We start from the raw sequence: 19,287 nt of genomic DNA on the forward strand, positions 1-19,287 counted from the left end.
TTTGTCTCTTCTCGTTGTGTAGTGTATGTAGCTGGAGTTTTGTAGTGCAGCAATGTGTAGCTAATGTCTCTGTTTTCTTGATCTTCAGCCTCATTTGCACAAAATAGTAAACAGTTCGATGGACCTTGCTCAGACTGCCAAGGAACCTTACAACTACTTCCTGCTTCTACGAGCTCTCTTCAGGTCTATTGGTGGGGGCAGCCATGACCTCCTGTATCAGGAGTTCCTGCCACTTCTGCCCAATCTGCTGCAAGGTGAAATACTGAATATTGTAATCAACCTACTGTTCCTTCTAGAATGGGTGGACATATTTAATTATATATTTTTTTCTTTTTCTTGTAGGTCTCAACATGTTACAAAGTGGTCTTCACAAACAGCACATGAAGGACCTCTTTGTTGAGCTGTGCCTCACTGTGCCAGTTCGCTTGAGCTCCCTGCTTCCATACCTCCCCATGTTGATGGATCCTTTAGTTTCTGCTCTGAATGGTTCTCAGACTTTAGTAAGTCAGGGCCTGAGGACACTGGAACTATGTGTGGACAACCTACAGCCAGACTTCCTCTACGATCACATCCAACCTGTTCGTGCTGAACTCATGCAGGTACAGCTGCTTTTAATAAATTGTACACTAGGGGGCAGCATGAGCTCAGTGAACTCAGCCATGAAGTCTTTTTCTGTGAATGTGTTAAACTTAGCAGTTTGTCAAAGGTTTAATCCATTTCTAAATACGTATATAAATAATTAGTACATATTACGTAAATTTCCAACATAAGAGAGTGGTCCCCTACTTCCCACCCTGCTTATTTCCTTTTCAATAACTCTGTTGCTAAAACATGTATTTAATGAAATGTCATTCTGTGTGTTTATCTCTGGGTCTTTTTTTTCCTGTTTGTTTTTACAGTAATCTGAGCTCCCGTTGTTCCCATTACAGCTGGTGCCATTTATAGTCCAGACCAAAAATGTTAATTATATGGTTAATTTCTTCCACATCTTTCAATAAGACGGATGTAGTCGCATCAAATAAATGTTTTTTAATGTGTGTTAAATAAACAAAAACAAGTTAAATATTTTAAATTAACAACAAAGTGTTATTTTTCAGGCTTTGTGGAGGACACTACGTAACCCAGCTGACAGCATCTCGCATGTAGCATATAGGGTTCTGGGTAAATTTGGGGGAAGCAACCGGAAAATGCTGAAAGAATCCCAAAAGCTCCAGTATGTATTAACAGAAATCCAGGGACCCAGTATCACCGTAGAATTTGCAGATTGCAAAGCCTCTCTCCAGCTACCGATGGAAAAGGTAACCGACAAATCCCATATTCATTATCGCATGTCCTTAGATCATTGTCACTATCTGAAGAAATCCATTTCACCCCCCTTTCCCTCCCCCACATCGTGTTGGTGCGTGATTGCTTGACTTGACCCCATTGTTAAAGTTTGACATTCTCCACCATCGTTTTTCCACGATATCACGTGTGATTGTTTTCTCCATAGTCTTTCTGCGAGAACACTCCCAGTAGCTTTCTCCATCGTGTTACAGTGAGAGAAATCTCAGTAGTTTCTCTTACTCCAAGTGGACTCTCCATTATTTACTGCATTGTCTTACCGTGATTAAACTGGAGATGAAAAGGCTGTCTCTTATTATGACAATGTGTGGTATGGAAAGCTTTGTAATAAACTATGATAATGTTTTTGCTTTTATTGTTTTAATAGCTTAAGTTTATACCCCTTGCAACTGAGAAAATTTATTTGCTTGTTATTTGTTCCTATTAGGCTATTGAAACCGCACTGGACTGCTTGAAAAGCGCCAATACCGAGCCGTATTATAGGAGGCAAGCTTGGGAGGTCATCAAGTGTTTCCTGGTGGCAATGATGAGTTTGGATGATAACAAACATGCACTGTATCAGCTGCTAGCACATCCCAAGTAAGATATCTTTATCAAAACTAAAACACGTCAAAAGTAAATGAATTCATTGCATTAGACTCCTAGTAACTGCGTACAAAACTGTGTCCAATAATACTAGATACAAAAAAAAGTACTTAATAATATATATATATTTTTTTAAATGATCAATTTTGGAAATTCAGATGGTTGTCAACTACATTTATGGTGATGTTTAGCCTGCCAAAAAATACCCTGCGTTGATGGATTTGCATTTTTACATGTGATTTGTGGTGTAGCCATACACCTTCTACAGGGCCTGCTAATTAAAAGTTATGAAATATGAATCCCTAGGCAGATTGCAATTTTAACACCATTATGGACACAGGGCATTCTGGGAAAGGAAGCCTGCAAATGCTTAAATATTCTGATAACATAATCCTCATTTATTTTGAACATTTTCCTTCTCAATATCCGCTTTTTTTAAAGAAAAATTTAACTAAAAGTGAGCCATTGGTTTCACTTTGGTTCTGCAAAAACTGGGTAAGCGAAGGTTGCTCTCTATTTCACTTGCAAACTTTCCTGGGCAATGCTAAATGCTTAACACATGTAATTGGTTAATTCAGCAGTGCCAGCCAAACATACATTCATGATTATGGCCCTGCTGGAGAAAATGCATAACTGCCCACATGCGTGTGGAATTTCCCCATTCGGGAACGGTCATATGCACTGGCTACTGAAGCTTTACGGAATAGCAAAGTTACACCAAATTGCAGAGGTGGTAACCTCCCCCCCCCCCCCCCCCCTCCCCTCCAAAAAAAAAGGCACTGAAATAGTGTTTTTATTGGTGTGAAGAAATGAGTACCTGTCACTTCTCTGGAAGTGATAGCTGCTCTTTAAGCAAGTCGAAGTTCTGACTCTGTTACCTTTTGTAACGTGAAGACCATTAAATATAATCCCTCCACTGCCTAAGGAGAGAACAGCTTGTTGCAAACGCAATTTGCCAGCTGAGAATGGGAACATTTGCAGTGGCAGGAACATAAAAAATTTAAAGACGACTGTACTAGCAAGACTTCTGTTTGGGGAATGCAAAAGCAAACAGGGCTACAGTCTGGTACTTTATTCTATTGTGCGTTGCTCCCCACCCATGCTTTTAAGTAATCATTTTTTATTATAACCCTCGTGCATTCCATTATAAGTGACTACTTGGCTACTTTTGTGTAATGATATTTGCCGTTTAGCATGGAATTTAAGGGATTATGCGAACGTCCAGCTACAGCAGGACTGCCAAACCTTTCTCTAGATTAACTGACCTCTTCCTTGGTAGCCTGTAACTCCCACAATACCCTTCTGCCAAAATTTATAGTTGGAGGGGGCTAGGAGTGGGAATTGGACCAGATGAGTAAGAAACTCCGGATTACTAGCAGTAGATCAACTAAAATCCATGGTGTACATGGCCGTTACCGACATTCTAAGACACTATGGAATATGGAATATCTGTACAGAAAAGTATTGTTAGATTTTTTTTTTTTTTTTATAGTATTTATTATTTTTCTTGTTTCAAATGTATAATGCATTCATCTATTTTTAATTTTTTTATTTTTTTTTAGCAGTTCAGTTATTTTGGGCTAAAATTGGCAATACCCTTTTTCAGTCCTTTACAATTAGTTCATAAATATGGCCACAAGTTTTAAAGTCCGAACGCAAACAATGGCTGTCTTGGGTGTTCTGCCTTTTTGTTTGTTTGGCTCCGTATCCTTTTTATATGAAGTTCACAAATTGATCTATCCATTCTAAATGGGGCTAATGGGTGACAAAACGAAACAGATGACCCGAATCAAGCCTCTTCTCCCTTAGTGGGTTCTCTCCTGCACTCAGGGCAGGCCTATTCTGTATAAAGAGTCTATAGCCGTCATGCTCTGTTGATAACGTTTTTATTTTTGCTGCTGTGCTAATGGTTTTCTCTCTTGGTTTCCAGTTTCACGGAAAAGTCGATCCCCAGCGTCATTATTTCACACAGATACAAAGCTCAGGACACTCCAGCGCGTAAAACATTTGAACAAGCATTGACTGGTGCCTTTATGTCAGCTGTCATCAAAGATTTGAGGCCGAGTGCTCTTCCATTTGTAGCCAGCTTGATTCGTCACTACACTATGGTCGCTGTTGCACAGCAGTGTGGTGAGTTTGTATTTGATGTGGTTGAAGACTGTCTGCTAGCGTTTCCATTTTATATGTGGTCCTGCCACCTAAAAATACAAGTGTGTTTTAAAAGGTCTTAAAATGGCACCGTCTCAATTTAAGCCAATTTAAGCAAATTAGTTAATTCTTTTTTGCTTTCTTCAATTTATGTCAGTGAAGTCAATGCTAACAGTAATATGAGTACTCCTGGTTTATTTGGTGTGATTATATTGACTTTTACATTATATATATATATATATAAAAAAGTTTATGCTAAAGTTGCAATCAAGGTACCATAACCACTGCGTGCCAGTATAGTGTTAGTGGTGCTAGTAGGCTACGGGCCTGCCCCTTTGTTTTAGCAGTTTTACCCGCATATCCATGTATGAATGTTATACAAAACATGGCAATCGTGCACTGGATGGCTGAAAATGGCTTTAAAGTCCCGGTGATTTATCTAGCAAAACTGGACATAAAGTGAAATTATGGCACACAAATCACTACTTCTGACATTGACACATTGTCCAAATATAGTAGCATTTTCAATTTAACATTTGAAAAAACAAACTCACACACTAAAAAAGGGGTTAGGCAAATCCAATTCTACAATACATGATGTGCAATTAGTTATTAAAAGGTTAAGGAACCTAAGGGGAAAGTTAAATAGTGTAGGAGAGTTTACTTGTTGATGGAAAAATTTGAGAAGATATCTTTGTCTTGAAAATGCTTGTGTGCTAATCTTTAGAACCATATTTGTTTGCTGCGGCAGAGTAAACCAGTAGTTGTTATCTGCTATTAGGATACAATGAATCGTTACACAGTTGTGAAATACCGTATTTTTCGTTCCATAAGACGCACCTAGTTTTTAGAGGAGGAAACCTAGAAAAAAATAATATTCTGAACAAACTGTCCCATAGTGTTTCTTACTATTGGAAAGTTTGTTCAGAATATTTTTTTTCCCTCCCCTGTCCCATAGTGTTCCTTACCACCCACTCCCCTCTCCTGTCCCATAATGATCTTTAACCCCCCTCCTCCCCTGTCCCATAGTGATTTCTAACCCCCTGTCCCATAAGGATTTTTAACCCCTCCTCCCCTGTCCCATAGTGTTCTTTAACCCCCTCCTCCCATTGTCCAATAGTGTTCCCCCCCCCTCCTCATCCCATAGTGTTCCTCCCCTCCCCCCTTCCCATAGTGTTCCCCCCCCTTCCCATAGTATTCTCCCCCCCTCCCCTTGTCCCATAGTGCACTTTCCCTCCCATAGTGTCACCCCTCCCCTTGCCCCATAGTGTGCCATAATTACTTACCTGTCTTGTAGCGTGGGCCGGCTTAACAGCGCGCACCGCGGTACTGGAACTTCAATTTCAGGTTCCGGTTTCCGGCGGGACTGAAATGAAGTGTGCACACTGAGTGTGCACTTCCTTTCAGTCCCGCCGGAAACCGGAACCTGAAATTGAAGTTCCATTGCCACGGTGCGCGCTGTTAAGCCAGCCCACGCTACAAGACAGGTAAGTGAAGCTTCACATTCGCTCCATAAGACGCACAGACATTTCCCCTCACTTTTGAGTGGAAAAAAGTGCGTCTTATGGAGCGAAAAATACGGTACTTGCTTTTTTAATTCTTATGCTTTTAACATAATGTGTATATTACAAATATAATTTTTTTTGTATTTATGTTTGTGCATACTTAAAAATGTTTTATTTATTTTTTAGGGCCCTTCCTTCTGCAGTGTTACCAGGTCGGCAGCCAGCCCAGCACAGCCATGTTTCACAGCGAGGAGAATGGCTCCAAGGGCATGGACCCACTGGTGCTCATTGATGCCATAGCGATTTGCATGGCGTACGAAGAAAAGGAACTGTGCAAGATTGGAGAAGTGGCGTTGGCCGTGATATTTGACGTTGCCAGTATTATTTTGGGATCCAAAGAAAGGGTAAACTTTAAACTTTGTGTGTTTAACATGTAGGACAACTAGGCCTTGGTTTAGCAAGCTTTCTGAATGTTTTAATATTGTTAGAAAAAAATGTTTCCAAACCGTTTATCTCCATTAACATCTACATGGAATTTTGTGTAGATAAATAAATTGTAAGAGTTTTTTTTCTAACATTATTATTTGGAAAGCTGATTACATTAACTGGATACTTGTGTCAAACTCTAAATCTTTTTCAGTAAGGGAAAAAACAGAAAAACATATTTTTAGTGCCAGCATTAGGTGATTCCTATCTCTATTTTCCTTGGTACTGAAAGAAGTGCCAGAAATAATAAAATATTCTTAGTATTTAAAGAAGTCAAAATAGCTTCCCTTGAAACCTTTTTATTTAGTCTTTATTTTACTGTGCGTATTGTGTGGTGCATTACAGTTGTAACCGCTTGCGGTTCCCTTATTTACCACCATAATGTCTTAAAGCATAGAACTTAGTAGGGCTAACGATACAGATATCTTAGCCATAATGTTATATAGTTAGTAAGAGATCCTCTATTTAACATATATAAATAATTGAGAATCCAATATAAAATAAGGATTGTCTTGGATAGCAATAGTTTTGTATTTTAGATATTTATCATATAAAAATCTAAATATAGACATATAAAATCCATTATAGCAGAGTTTATAAGATGAAATTAAATGCTTGCAAATATCATTAATAGGTTAACATACCCTTCTGAACATGTCATCATGTCGGCCTCTATCATTTTTAGATGGAGCAGTGTCTGTCTCCAAGTCTCTCCTCCGTGTTAACATTTAAAAGTACACCTATTTATACCTTAGGTGTCTTCATTTTACGGTCACTGTAGTTCATATATGAAAAAGTTACTTTTTTACTTTATTCATTTTAGGACCTCCCTTAACTTGGCAAAAATACATAAAGTCCATAACTAAAGGGTGTATACGTCACGGGATATTCCCGGATTTGGGGAAGTTCCATTAAATTGAGACAAGATGGCATCTTAAAGTCTGAACATCTTTATCTACTAAGGTTACCACAGTATATTGTGTACTGAAAGAGTCGTAGTATAGCCCTAAAGCTTGTTTATGCATTATTGTTATTGTAATTCGTCTGGGACAAAATGGCGCAAACATATTATGCACTGAGGTTATTGCTTAAAGAAACGGTTATGAAAAACAATATGTTCCATTTCTAACACCTGGTCAGTTTGCAATATCTCTTAAAGACAAAGTACACAGTTTAAGAAATCCAACATTTCATTCTAAAACTTGTAATATTTGCATTTGCCCATAACACAGTTTGAAAGCATATTTAATATGTCCGTCATTGAATGGGTTATAAGCGGCTTTTTTAAAAAAAAAATATTTTTTTATTTATTCTTTATATTTGCAGTGCAATAAATAACATACTGACTTGCCATGTGGTTATATGCTTTTTTTTTTTTTTTTTTTTTATGTTTGCTATTTAATTGCTTGCTATAGCCATTATGTATGTATGCACGTATATATAACAAATATTTGGATTGAGTTATTCCATTCAGCAATAATTCCTTCAAAGGATGCTTTAATAGCAGTCTTTAGTAGATTGGGCTATTTTTATGTACATTTGTAGATGCGTTTTGTTTGGGATCCAAAAATGGGAAAACAAATATCTTTTTTTTTTTTCTTCTTCCCTTTTAGGCATGCCAGCTCCCTCTGTTTTCCTATATTGTGGAGAGGTTGTGTGCTTGTTGTTACGAGCAGGCCTGGTACGCAAAGCTAGGCGGTGTGGTGTCCATTAAATTCTTGATGGAGCGCCTGCCTCTGATCTGGGTCCTTCAAAATCAGCAAACCTTCCTTAAGGCCCTTCTTTTCGTCATGATGGACTTGACTGGAGAGGTATGATCTGTACAGGAAAACATAGAGCTGTTTACAGCAGGATTACATGTCTTCTGCATATCAATTTGTACTCTTACGTTAGCTAGACAATTACAGGGTTATTAACTAAAGTTAGAATTGTCAGGAATTTAAGGCCAAAGTAGCCAAATTAAAGGAAAACCTGACTTGGAGAATTTTCCAGTTTGGCTAGTTTGACCTTAAATTTGAAATTCACTTTTGAATTCCAGACAATTTTCAGTTTCCTGGCTAAACATGGAAGCATTAATCATGGTTACATTTACACTTTTTAAGCTAAAATAAGTATCTGAGCGAGCCTTCCCATGTTCAGACAATTTCTCATATCTTCACCGACGCTCCATAAAAGAGGATCTTTACATTTATCTGGATGTTATAGAAGTTTTAGAACACCCAGATATTCATATAATATATGAATGTACATAACCTATTGAACTGCTGTTTAGGTTTCAAATGGGGCAGTTGCAATGGCAAAAACCACCTTGGAGCAGCTTCTAATTCGATGCGCAACTCCTTTGAAAGACGAGGAGAAAACTGAAGAGATCTCAGCTGCACAAGAAAAATCTTTTCACCATGTGACACACGATCTTGTACGGGAAGTGACCTCCCCGAACCCCACCGTGCGAAAACAAGCCATGCACTCACTGCAAGTCCTGGCTCAGGTCACCGGGAAAATTGTCACTGTCATTATGGAGCCTCACAAAGAGGTGAGCCATGTATTACTTTTCTGTTTTTACTGTTTGATCTATGCTGTAACAATAATGTAGCTGGTCTTCCAGTAGTGGGGAATAGTAAACTGACTTTTTATTTTCTTCACTTCAGGTCTTGCAAGACATGGTACCACCTAAAAAGCACCTGCTTCGACATCAGCCAGCAAATGCTCAGATTGGGTTAATGGAGGGTAACACATTTTGCACAACACTACAGCCCAGACTGTTTACCATGGACTTAAATATCGTAGAGCACAAAGTCTTTTTCCAAGAGGTATGTTATTTCTTGTTCCTTTCTCTAATAGGGAGTCAATTTCCTTCACTCCTAACTTTCCTAGATCTCATGTAGCTGTTACCAACTGAAATCACATGGCGTCTTAGTGGGGCTCTGCGTTTGGGGACCTTGGGGAAAAGTTCCTCAAATATCACAACCTAGAGCATTATTACCCAAGTTTGCCGTGTGCGAGATCAATATGCACTGCTAGGTGGTGGGAACCCAGTCTTGCACTTTAAAAGGGCCCCTGAAATATCTTGGAAAAACCCAGTGTGTGTGATTTTTACACTCAATTGTTCTCAAATCCTGTTTGGAGTTAATTAACGAAAGCATCAAAAGAGCAGTCTGACTGCTGGTGTTGGAACATGTAGATCCAGCCACAATCCAAAGTTCTCTGATATCAGTAAAAAAAAAAAATTAAAAAACTTTCAGAATTGCTCCTGTCTTTGTAGCTTATTTTTTCTTCTACTGGATCATTACAAAAACTTTAAAGTTGTAGCTGTACTCCTGAGCAATGTTTAGTAATTGGCCAGTTGCTTGGTTCTCCAGTCACTTTATTCGATTGGCGGTCGGCACCTGTAGTTTTAAAGCTCAATGCCATTTCCTGAAATAAATCTGCTGTTCTAACTGTTTTGAATTAAAATGGGCAGCACCATGTGTATGTTGGCAAGTCCTACCCGAGACATTCTCTGGCACATATAGGCATATTGACACAATCCTCCCTTACTTCCTTTCACAGCTAATAAACTTGTGTGAAGCAGAGGATGCTGGTCTTGTGAAGCTTCCATGCTACAAAAGCCTTTCCTCCCTGGTTCCTCTGAGAATTGCTGCTTTAAGTAAGTACAGTCGAACTTATTTCAGAATGATGAATGTTGAAACACCTTATGCAATATCCTGTCTTGTAGCAGAATAGTTAAAATTAAAGTTATGGTCCAGCAGTTTGCTGTGTACATTTTATCTTTTTTTTTTTTTTTTTTTTTTTTAAATGCAGCTGTTGACTTTATTTGCATTATATATTTTCTAGAAACTGGAAACTTTATTAAAAAAAATGTTTTATTTCGCGTCCGCCAACGATCAATACATTGACATGGTGGTAGACTTATTTTATTCTCTTGCTTTTTACTTGCTCCGTTCCTTTCTTTTCTCCGCACAATCCCTTTCTGTGCCAGTTTTAACTTGGTGTAAAACGCGTTTCCTGTTCTTTTTGTTGACCTATTTTGGTCAGTTGAGTGCTGGAGAAACAGCCTGATATTTTGTTTTGTGAGGAGCCAGAAGTATTTTAATGTATTATTCTGTTCTCTTACAGATGCATTGGCCGCTTGTAACTATTTGCCACTCTCAAGGGAGAAAATTATTGCAGCCCTATTCAAAGCACTAAACTCTACAAATAATGAACTTCAGGAGGCGGGAGAAGCGTGCATGAGAAAGGTGAAAATATCAACCCCCGGTCACATCTTCTTCATCCTTTGGGTTTAGAAATAGCCTGTACACTTTCACAGGAACATGTAACATTTGTTTTTGTGCTTTGAAATGACAATAATAGTCTGTGTATTTGACTTTTTTTGCAGTTTTTGGAAGGGGCCACCATAGAGGTTGACCAAATTCATACGCACATGAGACCCCTACTGATGATGCTGGGCGATTATCGCAGCTTGACCCTCAATGTCGTCAACCGTCTGACCTCCGTAACACGGCTTTTTCCAAACTCCTTTAATGATAAATTCTGTGATCAGATGATGGTAAGCGTTGTCGCCTGAAGATTATTTATTTAGTTATATTAATAGCTGCAATTGGAGAATAAGATTAAAACAGTTGTGTTGGAGTCTGTTTGTTTTAAGCGCCAGTGAATTTATATAGATTGCATTTTATTAGATTCTACTGGACTCTTGAGTTACTCAGTATTGTAAGTAACCAGACTACTTCCTTGATTAATTCATAAATAAGACCTCTTTACAGCTTTTATTTTTTTTTTTAAAACATTTCTTTATTGAGCCACTGTGATAAAGACTTTAAAGTGTTTTTTCTTTGTTTTCCCTCCTCTCAAATTAAATCTGAACCCTGTACATATATAGCGTATTTACTGAATTGTGTGTCTGTTGATCTGAAACACTTTGTCCCAACAGCAACACCTCCGCAAATGGATGGAAGTGGTTGTAATCACTCACAAGGGAGGACAGAGAGGAGAAGGAAATGTAAGTTGGACTCATGTTGAGGATTTTGTGAACATCTCGAATATGGTGCAATGTGTTGGAATCAATATATTTGGTTTGGAATCTTTTGTTATTGATCTGTGTCTGTACATAATCTGCAATTGTAACCATATTTTTCTTGATGGTAGCTGCAGAATTACAAGTGTGTTTGTGTGTGTCTGTTATCAAACCCCATCACTCTGCAGATGCATCCAATAACCTTTTACTTATTTGTTAAGCAGGCTCACGAGTGCATGGTATCTGTTTGTATTTTAGCCAATTGTCCTGCCTGTTGTAAAATATTTATATCTATGTGTTTGTGATATAAGTGGAAAACATGGTAAAGTCTCACCTGGTTTCCGATGTCAGCAAGTCTAGCAATATTTATTAATTGGCCACAGATTTTGGAAGGTAACGCACTGAAAGAAATTATGCTAATGCAGATTTGATTAAAACATTTTTTATCTTTAGATACAAATCTTAATTAGGGTTGACCATGTTGAATAACGTTTTAAGCTTTTTGATTTTTTTTTCCTCTATTTTCTTTTACCTTGTTGTCTCTCTTTTGCCAGTTACATAATCTTTGAAATCATGTTTTCTTTCATCATTGTTAGTCTGCTTTAGAACTGTGTACTTAGAACATTTATTCTTCCAAAGTGGGGAGTACAGCATGACTTAAAGGAATACACAAAGCACCAAAACTACTTCTGCCTACTGTAGTGGTTACAGTTCCAGAAATGCCCTGGCACCATCCCACTGTAATTTAATTTGACAACTTGGCTCGGTCCACTGAGCCTTATCAGGTTTTCTCAAGCAATCCAGCTGATCCAAGAGCACACTCAATCGCTGAGAGAGCTCACTTAAAGGAACACTATAGTCACCTAAATTACTTTAGCTAAATAAAGCAGTTTTAGTAGAATATAATAAACGATCTGGTGAGAGCACAATGGTGGTACATAAACCAGATGTGGATAATAAAACATGCAATATTACCATGTATCTGTATGACCTAAACAAAGGGATTTAACTCCTAAATGGCAGAGGATTGAGCAGTGAGGCTACAGGGGCATGTTCTATACACCAAAACTGCTTCATTAAGCTAAAGTTGTTCAGGTGACTATAGTGTCCCTTTAATGCTTTTAGCCACTGAGTGAAGTCTTGTAGAGAACTGGCCTCTCAAACAAAAACTGTGGCCCTGGATGCAAAGGGGGTCTCAGATAAGTTGTCAAGCTGTTCTAAGATAGTTTAACAAATTTCACTGAAATCGTGACAGGGCACTCCGGGCACCAAAATCAGTACAGCAGGCTCTTTTTAAAAGTACAATCACTTTGTAAAATACATAATGCTAGGATAGCAACAAGTATTTGTTATTGGTGTATATGATGAACCAAGTGTTCTCGAAAGTCCCACCCACCCCATGATTCTAAGCTATGTGCCCCTCAGTGGGAGCAATGCCTTGGTTAATAAAAAATGGTGGAAGGTAAAATAATTATATGAAAGGCAAAATCTATACTAATAACGTGTATCCTTCCACCCTTTAAATTCTTACTGTAATTTTTCTTTGGTTCAGCCTGCCGTGGAAGGGGTAGAGGTGAGAACTGGAGATGTTGAGAAGTTGTCATTCATGGTGTATATTTTATTTATTTATTTTATGTTTCTACCTTAACCTAAAAAATTGTAATGTGTTGTGAAACTGATAACGTGCTTTTGTGCCTTCAAGTTCTGTGTTCAGTTGTTTAAATGTCTGTTTGTTCCAGCGGTTAACAACCCTTTAAGTTCCAGAGCAATAATACTTATGTGTGACTTGCCCGTTGGTGTTCTGGGGGATAGTACCCCAAGTAATATATCTTGGGAACCTGCATGGATTGTTTTGTTGGATTAGGACTCATTGAACAGCAGATGTTTTAAAGATTCCAAATCAGGGTTCACTGTGTTTTATGCATTTCAGTATATAGTCAGAGGCGTTACAAAAGCTTTTAAGGCAGAACATTGAATCCCTTTTTTATTTGTTCTGGGTAAGAATATATTTTTATTTAAAGTTGCTCCCTTCCTTACCGATTCTAGCCAATGCATAATCTGCTGATTCTGGAAGGATATAAATAAACTTTGTTCATGTAAAATCAAACTTTAAATCCTTCGCTTAAAGATGTTCAAAGTGTAGATCAGCTTTGGTAGAAAAGTTCTTCAATGAACCAATGTTTTGCAATCTCAGAACACTGCAGTTAGGGTCAAGTCTAAATTTTAATTCCAGTACAACGTTCAAGTTTATTTATAAATAACATTTTGTCTTTTTCTTTTTTTTTTTTCTCTTTTTTTTTTTCTTCCCACCTTTCCCGCATTATTTTTATACACCGTATGTGTTAAAATTAATCGCTTTCTTTGTTTTGCTGTGCAAACAGGAGATGAAAATTTGTTCGGCAATCATAAACCTTTTCCACTTGATTCCTGCTGCCCCTCAAACTTTGGTGAAACCTTTGCTTGAAGTTGTGATGAAGACTGAACGAGCCATGCTGATCGAGGTACTGTCTACCTCATTACACCTGCTGACATAGCTCGATGTTCTGCTAGTTTTTGTTGCCATGTATGAAAACGTTTTGCTTTGCCTTTCCAGGCAGGAAGTCCGTTTAGAGAGCCCTTGATAAAGTTCTTGACACGTCACCCATCTCAGACTGTTGAACTCTTTATGATGGAAGCTACATTGAATGACCCACAGTGGAGTCGGATGTTTATGGTAACCTATTTATTTCTTAAAACGGGCAATTTAATGTCAAGGTCCTTTCATTTCATTAATCCATTTAATTGTGTTTTTAACAAAACCTGTTCAGTACTTTGACCTACATTCACTCTTTGTAATAAAGATAAGTTAACAAAGTAAATTTTTTTATTTTTATATGTGGAATTAAATATACTATTGCCATGTGTTTATTTTTTATTTTTTTCCTTTTAGAGCTTTTTAAAACATAAAGACGCCAAGCCACTGCGGGATGTGCTGGCCGCCAACCCCAACCGTTTCATCACACTCCTTTTGCCCGGAGTGACGCAGACTTCGGTCCGACCTGGCTCCCCTAGCACCAGTACCAACACAATGCGACTTGATCTACAGTTCCAGGCTATTAAGGTAACCGGGCATTCCAGGAATACTTTTAACACATTAAACCTTTTGTGACTTCTTGATGACCCATGCAAGCATTCCTAATTTTCTTGAACCGTTTCCATATCTGAAGGGACTTCTTGTAAGCATGTCTAAGTCAATCTATTTTAACCTTCAATATCTAAATAGAGAGAACAGAAATCACACATCCCACCCATTAATCTTCCTATGATCTCCATTTTACCATTACTATATATATATATATATATATATATATATATATATATATATATATATATATATATATATATATATATATATATATATATATATATATACACACACACACACCTCCAACATATTTTGCAGTAATGTACAACCGGTATACAAGAAAAACATTACATTCTCACAAAACATGGATGACCTACTAGAACTGTAGCTGAAGAGGGTCTTGCCTTAACGAACTTGCAATCCATGTGCTTGTCTCCTCTTTGCAGTTGTCCCATTGATCTGTTTAAAGGATTTAATTTACAGCACACATCTTTAAAGCCTTCTGAAACATTATTAAAAGGATTTTACTTTGATGCCAAAGGTTTTTTCAAATTCCATTCCTAAAGGTTTCTGCATGTTTTTGTGTCTAGATAATCAGCATTATAGTTAAGAATGATGATGCTTGGCTGGCAAACCAACATTCACTCGTGAGTCACTTGAGACGAGTATGGGTGAGTGAAGCATTCCAAGAGCGACATCGGAAAGATAACATGGTGGCAACAAACTGGAAGGAGCCCAAGCTGCTGGCGTTCTGCCTCCTTAACTACTGCAAGTAAGGATGACATTGGAAATCTGTTCTCTTCTGGTTTTCTTGATGAGTTCCATTTCTTGTGAATTAATAACAATGTCCCTAACAACCTGGCCATTTAAGAGCCTGCTGCAAGGGGGACTTAAAAAGTAGCTTCATATCCCGTGATAGCACACCTGTATTATTCAGACATTGAATGTCCTACGCAATTAATGACGATAGGTCTCTGCAGGACTTCTAGTAGGAAATAAGCAATATGTTTCTTAAAAGGCTGTATTGAGTAGATTGTGATAGTGGCAAAAAAACAAGTCGCAAGAGTGCTGAGGACGGACAACAGCTCGATGAGCCTGCCCTTCGGTGGTTCCCCGCTCAGTTCTCAAGCTGGTTTTAGCTCATCTTGTGCCATTACAGAGAGAACCAAGTCTCAGACTGATTTCACCCAATAGGGCAGAACAGATCCAAAATACAGGCCAGTTCTCTCTGCACGACAGATACAGCGACCCCAGACAATAGTGACAGTGGCACAGAATTTATTTTAGATTTTTTTTTTTTTTATATATAATTATGTATATTGTTTATGTGAAATTGCACTTCAGATCTATAATGTATTTCTGCTAAATAGCAAAAAGGGAGAGGTGGATGCAGCTTGACATCCTTGATATGAAACCCTGTCTTTAAGTCCAGATATGGGGTATAATGGACCGTTTTCTGTGGGTTACAAGGACGTTTTGTGTGAATTTTTATTTATTTATAGTGAATGGTTTTTAAGTACTTACAGGGGGGGACACTATAGTTATCCAAACAACTTTATTTTAATCAAACAGTTCTTGTGTATAGGTCATGTCTCTGAAGTCTCACTGCTCAATTATCTGCCATTTAGGAATTAAATCACTTTTGTTTCTGTTTATGCAGCCCTAGCCACACCTCCCCTGGCTGTAACTGACAGTTTGTATGAAAACAAAATAGTTTCATTTTCAATCAGATGTTCACTTTAGAAATAATTTTTGCCTCCTCTGTAAATTGAACTTAAATTAGATACAGGAGGCTTCTGCAGGATCTACTAGGCTATTAACAGAGCAGGAGATCAGACATTCTAAATTAAACAGAATCCGCAATAAAGGAAGTGTAAACATTAGATGACTCTCTTTACAGGAAGATTGTGTGAGTTACATACAGGGAGGTGGGACTAGGGCTGCATAAACAAAGTGCTTTAACTTCTAAAAGGGCAATAATTGAGCAGTAAGATTGCACGGGCATGATCTATACACTAAAACTGCTTTATAAAGCTAAAGTGTTTTTTTTTTTTTTTGGTGACTGCAGTGTCCCCTTAGGTTTCAAACCTTCTGATATTTGCCTCCCTGCATCATGTTAAAGTTTGGGTATGCTTATGTAGCATACTAGTAAAATACCAGAGCAGTAAATTTAAAAAAAAAAAAAAGTGTTGAAGAAATTATTTGTTGAAATGTATTGAGTTGGAGTAATTCTAACCATATAATTAATTTTTATTTATTTTTTATATTCATTTTAGGAGAAATTTTGGAGACATCGAACTGCTTTTCCAGCTTCTGCGAGCATTCACTGGCCGTTTCTTGTGCAATATGACCTTTCTAAAGGAGTACATGGAAGAAGAGATTCCGAAGACCTACAACATTCCACAGAAACGGGCGCTCTTCTTCCGCTTTGTTGAATTCAATGATTCCAACTTTGGAGACGAACTAAAAGCTAAGGTAACATTATCAAGGCAAAGGGCCCCATAAAACATTTTAATACTTTCATATCATTATAGTCATTAGGGGAAACAAAATGAAGTGTTAGACTGAGAACATGTGCTACCTGTTAATATGTAAATTGCTCCTCATTTGTGGATCTCAACAGAAGCCCACATTATAGCAATCATAGCAATCCATTCAACCAATGCAAGCTTATGCTAAAAATGCATGATACAACAAGTCTGATAAATGTAATAGTTTATAAATACTGATGACTAAAGTCTGGCAGGGAATTCTGGGAAATGTAGTCATGAGAACTCATGGTGGATGCTGCTACACCACCTCCATGATGGATGAGTTCTAAGTTCTGATGATCATCAGTGTGTTTGTTTGTTACATATTAAGAGAATCTTATATTGTTTTCCTGCTTCTATCCACAGGTGTTGCAACACATTCTCAACCCAGCCTTTTTGTACAGCTTTGAGAAAAATGAAGGGGAACAACTTTTGGGGCCACCAAACCCTGAAGGCGATAACCAGGAGAGCATCACCAGCGTATTTATAACTAAGGTGCATATAAACAAATAGCCTGTACCATTACCAAAGCATAAAAGAACATGGGACTTGGAACAAATACCGAAAATATCAAACAACTTGTATATCTGTATCTATAACAAAGGTTTCAAACTGTATGTAGCTCTGTATATGTCACCAAGCTATCGGATATTATATAGCGGTCTCTTCTGAGGTTGAAAAAAATAAAAAATCTTCATTGAACTTGCCTTTTTTAGAGCCCAGAGCAACCACTCCCCCTCCAATTGAGTTGTTGTCCTTGATTACTTTTGTCCAGTTTATTGTGTTGGGGACTTACGGCTAATGTTTTTATTAGGTCCCCAACTGCAATCTGCTTGCTCTGCCAATCAGATGTTTCTCATAGAAAAGTATTGTATTATTTGTTCTCTAAGGAAGCCGTAACGACGATCTGAAGCGTGTTGATGTCTAACGTAAAGACCTTTCATTATGAAGGTCTAAATGCGGAACAGCCTCCAGTGACCTTTTCAGTGGAAATGTCTCCAATGACGGTCATTCTCTTCTTAAAGATAATCAACATGTTTGCTGACTTACTGCCTGTTGTAAATGAAGTTGAGCCTGGCATGATAGGTTTATAATAACCAAGGAACCATCCAAAGAATAGCTCTTTATCTATAAACCATTACCATGTTATTCTTGCAACCCTGAGGTTACACTGTGCATTGACTGTAGAAGTCTGAACTGAGCTTCCTTGGACATGAAACCGATGAATAATCTCGAGCTAATGATCTCTCTCATTATTCCTTTTCGATTGGACCTTAGAAGCTTTCCTTCTTTTCACCGTGTCCTCTTCCACCTTTTTGCTAGGTGCTGGACCCAGAGAAACAGACAGACATGCTGGATTCACTCAGAATCTACCTCCTGCAATTTGCCACACTCCTGGTGGAGCATGCACCTCATCACATTCATGACAATAACAAAAACCGGAACAGCAAGCTGCGTCGCCTCATGACATTTGCCTGGCCTTGCTTGCTTTCAAAAGCCTGTGTGGATCCTGCTTGCAAGTACAGTGGCCACCTACTCCTGGCGCACATTATTGCCAAGTTTGCTATTCATAAGAAGATTGTCTTACAGGTAACGTAGTTGTTCTTAAAATACTGTTTGGATTTTTTCGAATTCTAGATTATATGACATCTTTCTTTTTCTTTTATTGTGCTTTCCATGTTTTACATTGTATATCTTTTTTTACAGCAATGAAATAAATGTCGGGTGATCAATAAGTAAAGGAATAAATTGGGGAAATGTCAATAATCCTTAATGACTATTTTTTTTTTATTTTTTATGGTGCAGTAGTAGTGGGTGACTGAAGATTCAACAGCACTTTTTTCAGTTCTTGGCAATGTTATCACTCTTTGTAGGCTTTGACAATTTGATGGTAGAATAAAGTTCTCAAGAAATTGCAGTTTGCCCTTAAGATACTTCTATACCAATATCGATGTAAGGAGAGATTTTTCAAAAGAAAAATTAACCTTCCATTTAACTTTGCAAATGGGAATTACTTATTATTGGTAAGGATAACTGTTATGCTTAACTTTTATTTTAGGTTTTTCACAGCCTGCTTAAGGCCCATGCAATGGAGGCTAGAGCCATTGTCCGGCAAGCTATGGCTATCTTAACCCCTGCAGTGCCCGCACGGATGGAAGATGGACACCAGATGTTAACACACTGGACACGAAAAATAATTGTAGAGGAGGGCCACACTGTCCCACAGTTGGTCCACATTCTGCATTTAATAGTGCAGCATTTTAAGGTAGGATCTTCCAATGTGACAAACCAGGGTAATCCCAGTTTAGTGATTTTTAAAACCTTCTTATTGTTATCTTGGTGCTACCATCTATAATGCATGCCATGACATCATTTTTCCATCATTAGGTTTACTACCCAGTTCGGCACAATCTGGTCCAACATATGGTGAGTGCAATGCAACGCCTGGGATTCACGCCTAGTGTTACTATAGAACAAAGGAAATTGGCTGTTGATCTGGCAGAAGTGGTCATCAAATGGGAACTTCAGCGGCTAAAAGAACAGGTA

The 19,287-nt window shown here is 38.0% G+C and overlaps 1 protein-coding gene across 3 annotated transcripts in view; it reads left to right on the plus strand.

Moving 5' to 3' along the window:
- TRRAP (transformation/transcription domain associated protein) overlaps positions 1-19,287 on the plus strand; it is a 109,765-nt gene that overhangs the window by 23,953 nt on the left and 66,525 nt on the right. For 2 of the 3 annotated variants that reach the window (XM_063430377.1, XM_063430378.1), the window contains exons 19-41: positions 89-254; positions 343-599; positions 1,098-1,298; positions 1,772-1,923; positions 3,860-4,059; positions 5,769-5,986; positions 7,682-7,879; positions 8,341-8,601; positions 8,717-8,878; positions 9,618-9,714; positions 10,185-10,306; positions 10,447-10,617; positions 11,002-11,070; positions 12,638-12,658; positions 13,467-13,586; positions 13,679-13,798; positions 14,015-14,185; positions 14,800-14,981; positions 16,486-16,684; positions 17,107-17,235; positions 18,064-18,330; positions 18,800-19,006; positions 19,129-19,284. In XM_063430377.1, the coding sequence (XP_063286447.1) occupies positions 89-254; positions 343-599; positions 1,098-1,298; positions 1,772-1,923; positions 3,860-4,059; positions 5,769-5,986; positions 7,682-7,879; positions 8,341-8,601; positions 8,717-8,878; positions 9,618-9,714; positions 10,185-10,306; positions 10,447-10,617; positions 11,002-11,070; positions 12,638-12,658; positions 13,467-13,586; positions 13,679-13,798; positions 14,015-14,185; positions 14,800-14,981; positions 16,486-16,684; positions 17,107-17,235; positions 18,064-18,330; positions 18,800-19,006; positions 19,129-19,284 (3,846 nt within the window). The remainder of the gene's footprint in view (positions 1-88; positions 255-342; positions 600-1,097; positions 1,299-1,771; positions 1,924-3,859; positions 4,060-5,768; positions 5,987-7,681; positions 7,880-8,340; positions 8,602-8,716; positions 8,879-9,617; positions 9,715-10,184; positions 10,307-10,446; positions 10,618-11,001; positions 11,071-12,637; positions 12,659-13,466; positions 13,587-13,678; positions 13,799-14,014; positions 14,186-14,799; positions 14,982-16,485; positions 16,685-17,106; positions 17,236-18,063; positions 18,331-18,799; positions 19,007-19,128; positions 19,285-19,287) is intronic. The other variant, XM_063430379.1, reaches the window with a different exon arrangement.

The sequence above is a fragment of the Pelobates fuscus genome, chromosome 8, assembly GCF_036172605.1.
Source record: "Pelobates fuscus isolate aPelFus1 chromosome 8, aPelFus1.pri, whole genome shotgun sequence".
NCBI classification, from domain to species: Eukaryota; Metazoa; Chordata; class Amphibia; order Anura; family Pelobatidae; genus Pelobates; species Pelobates fuscus.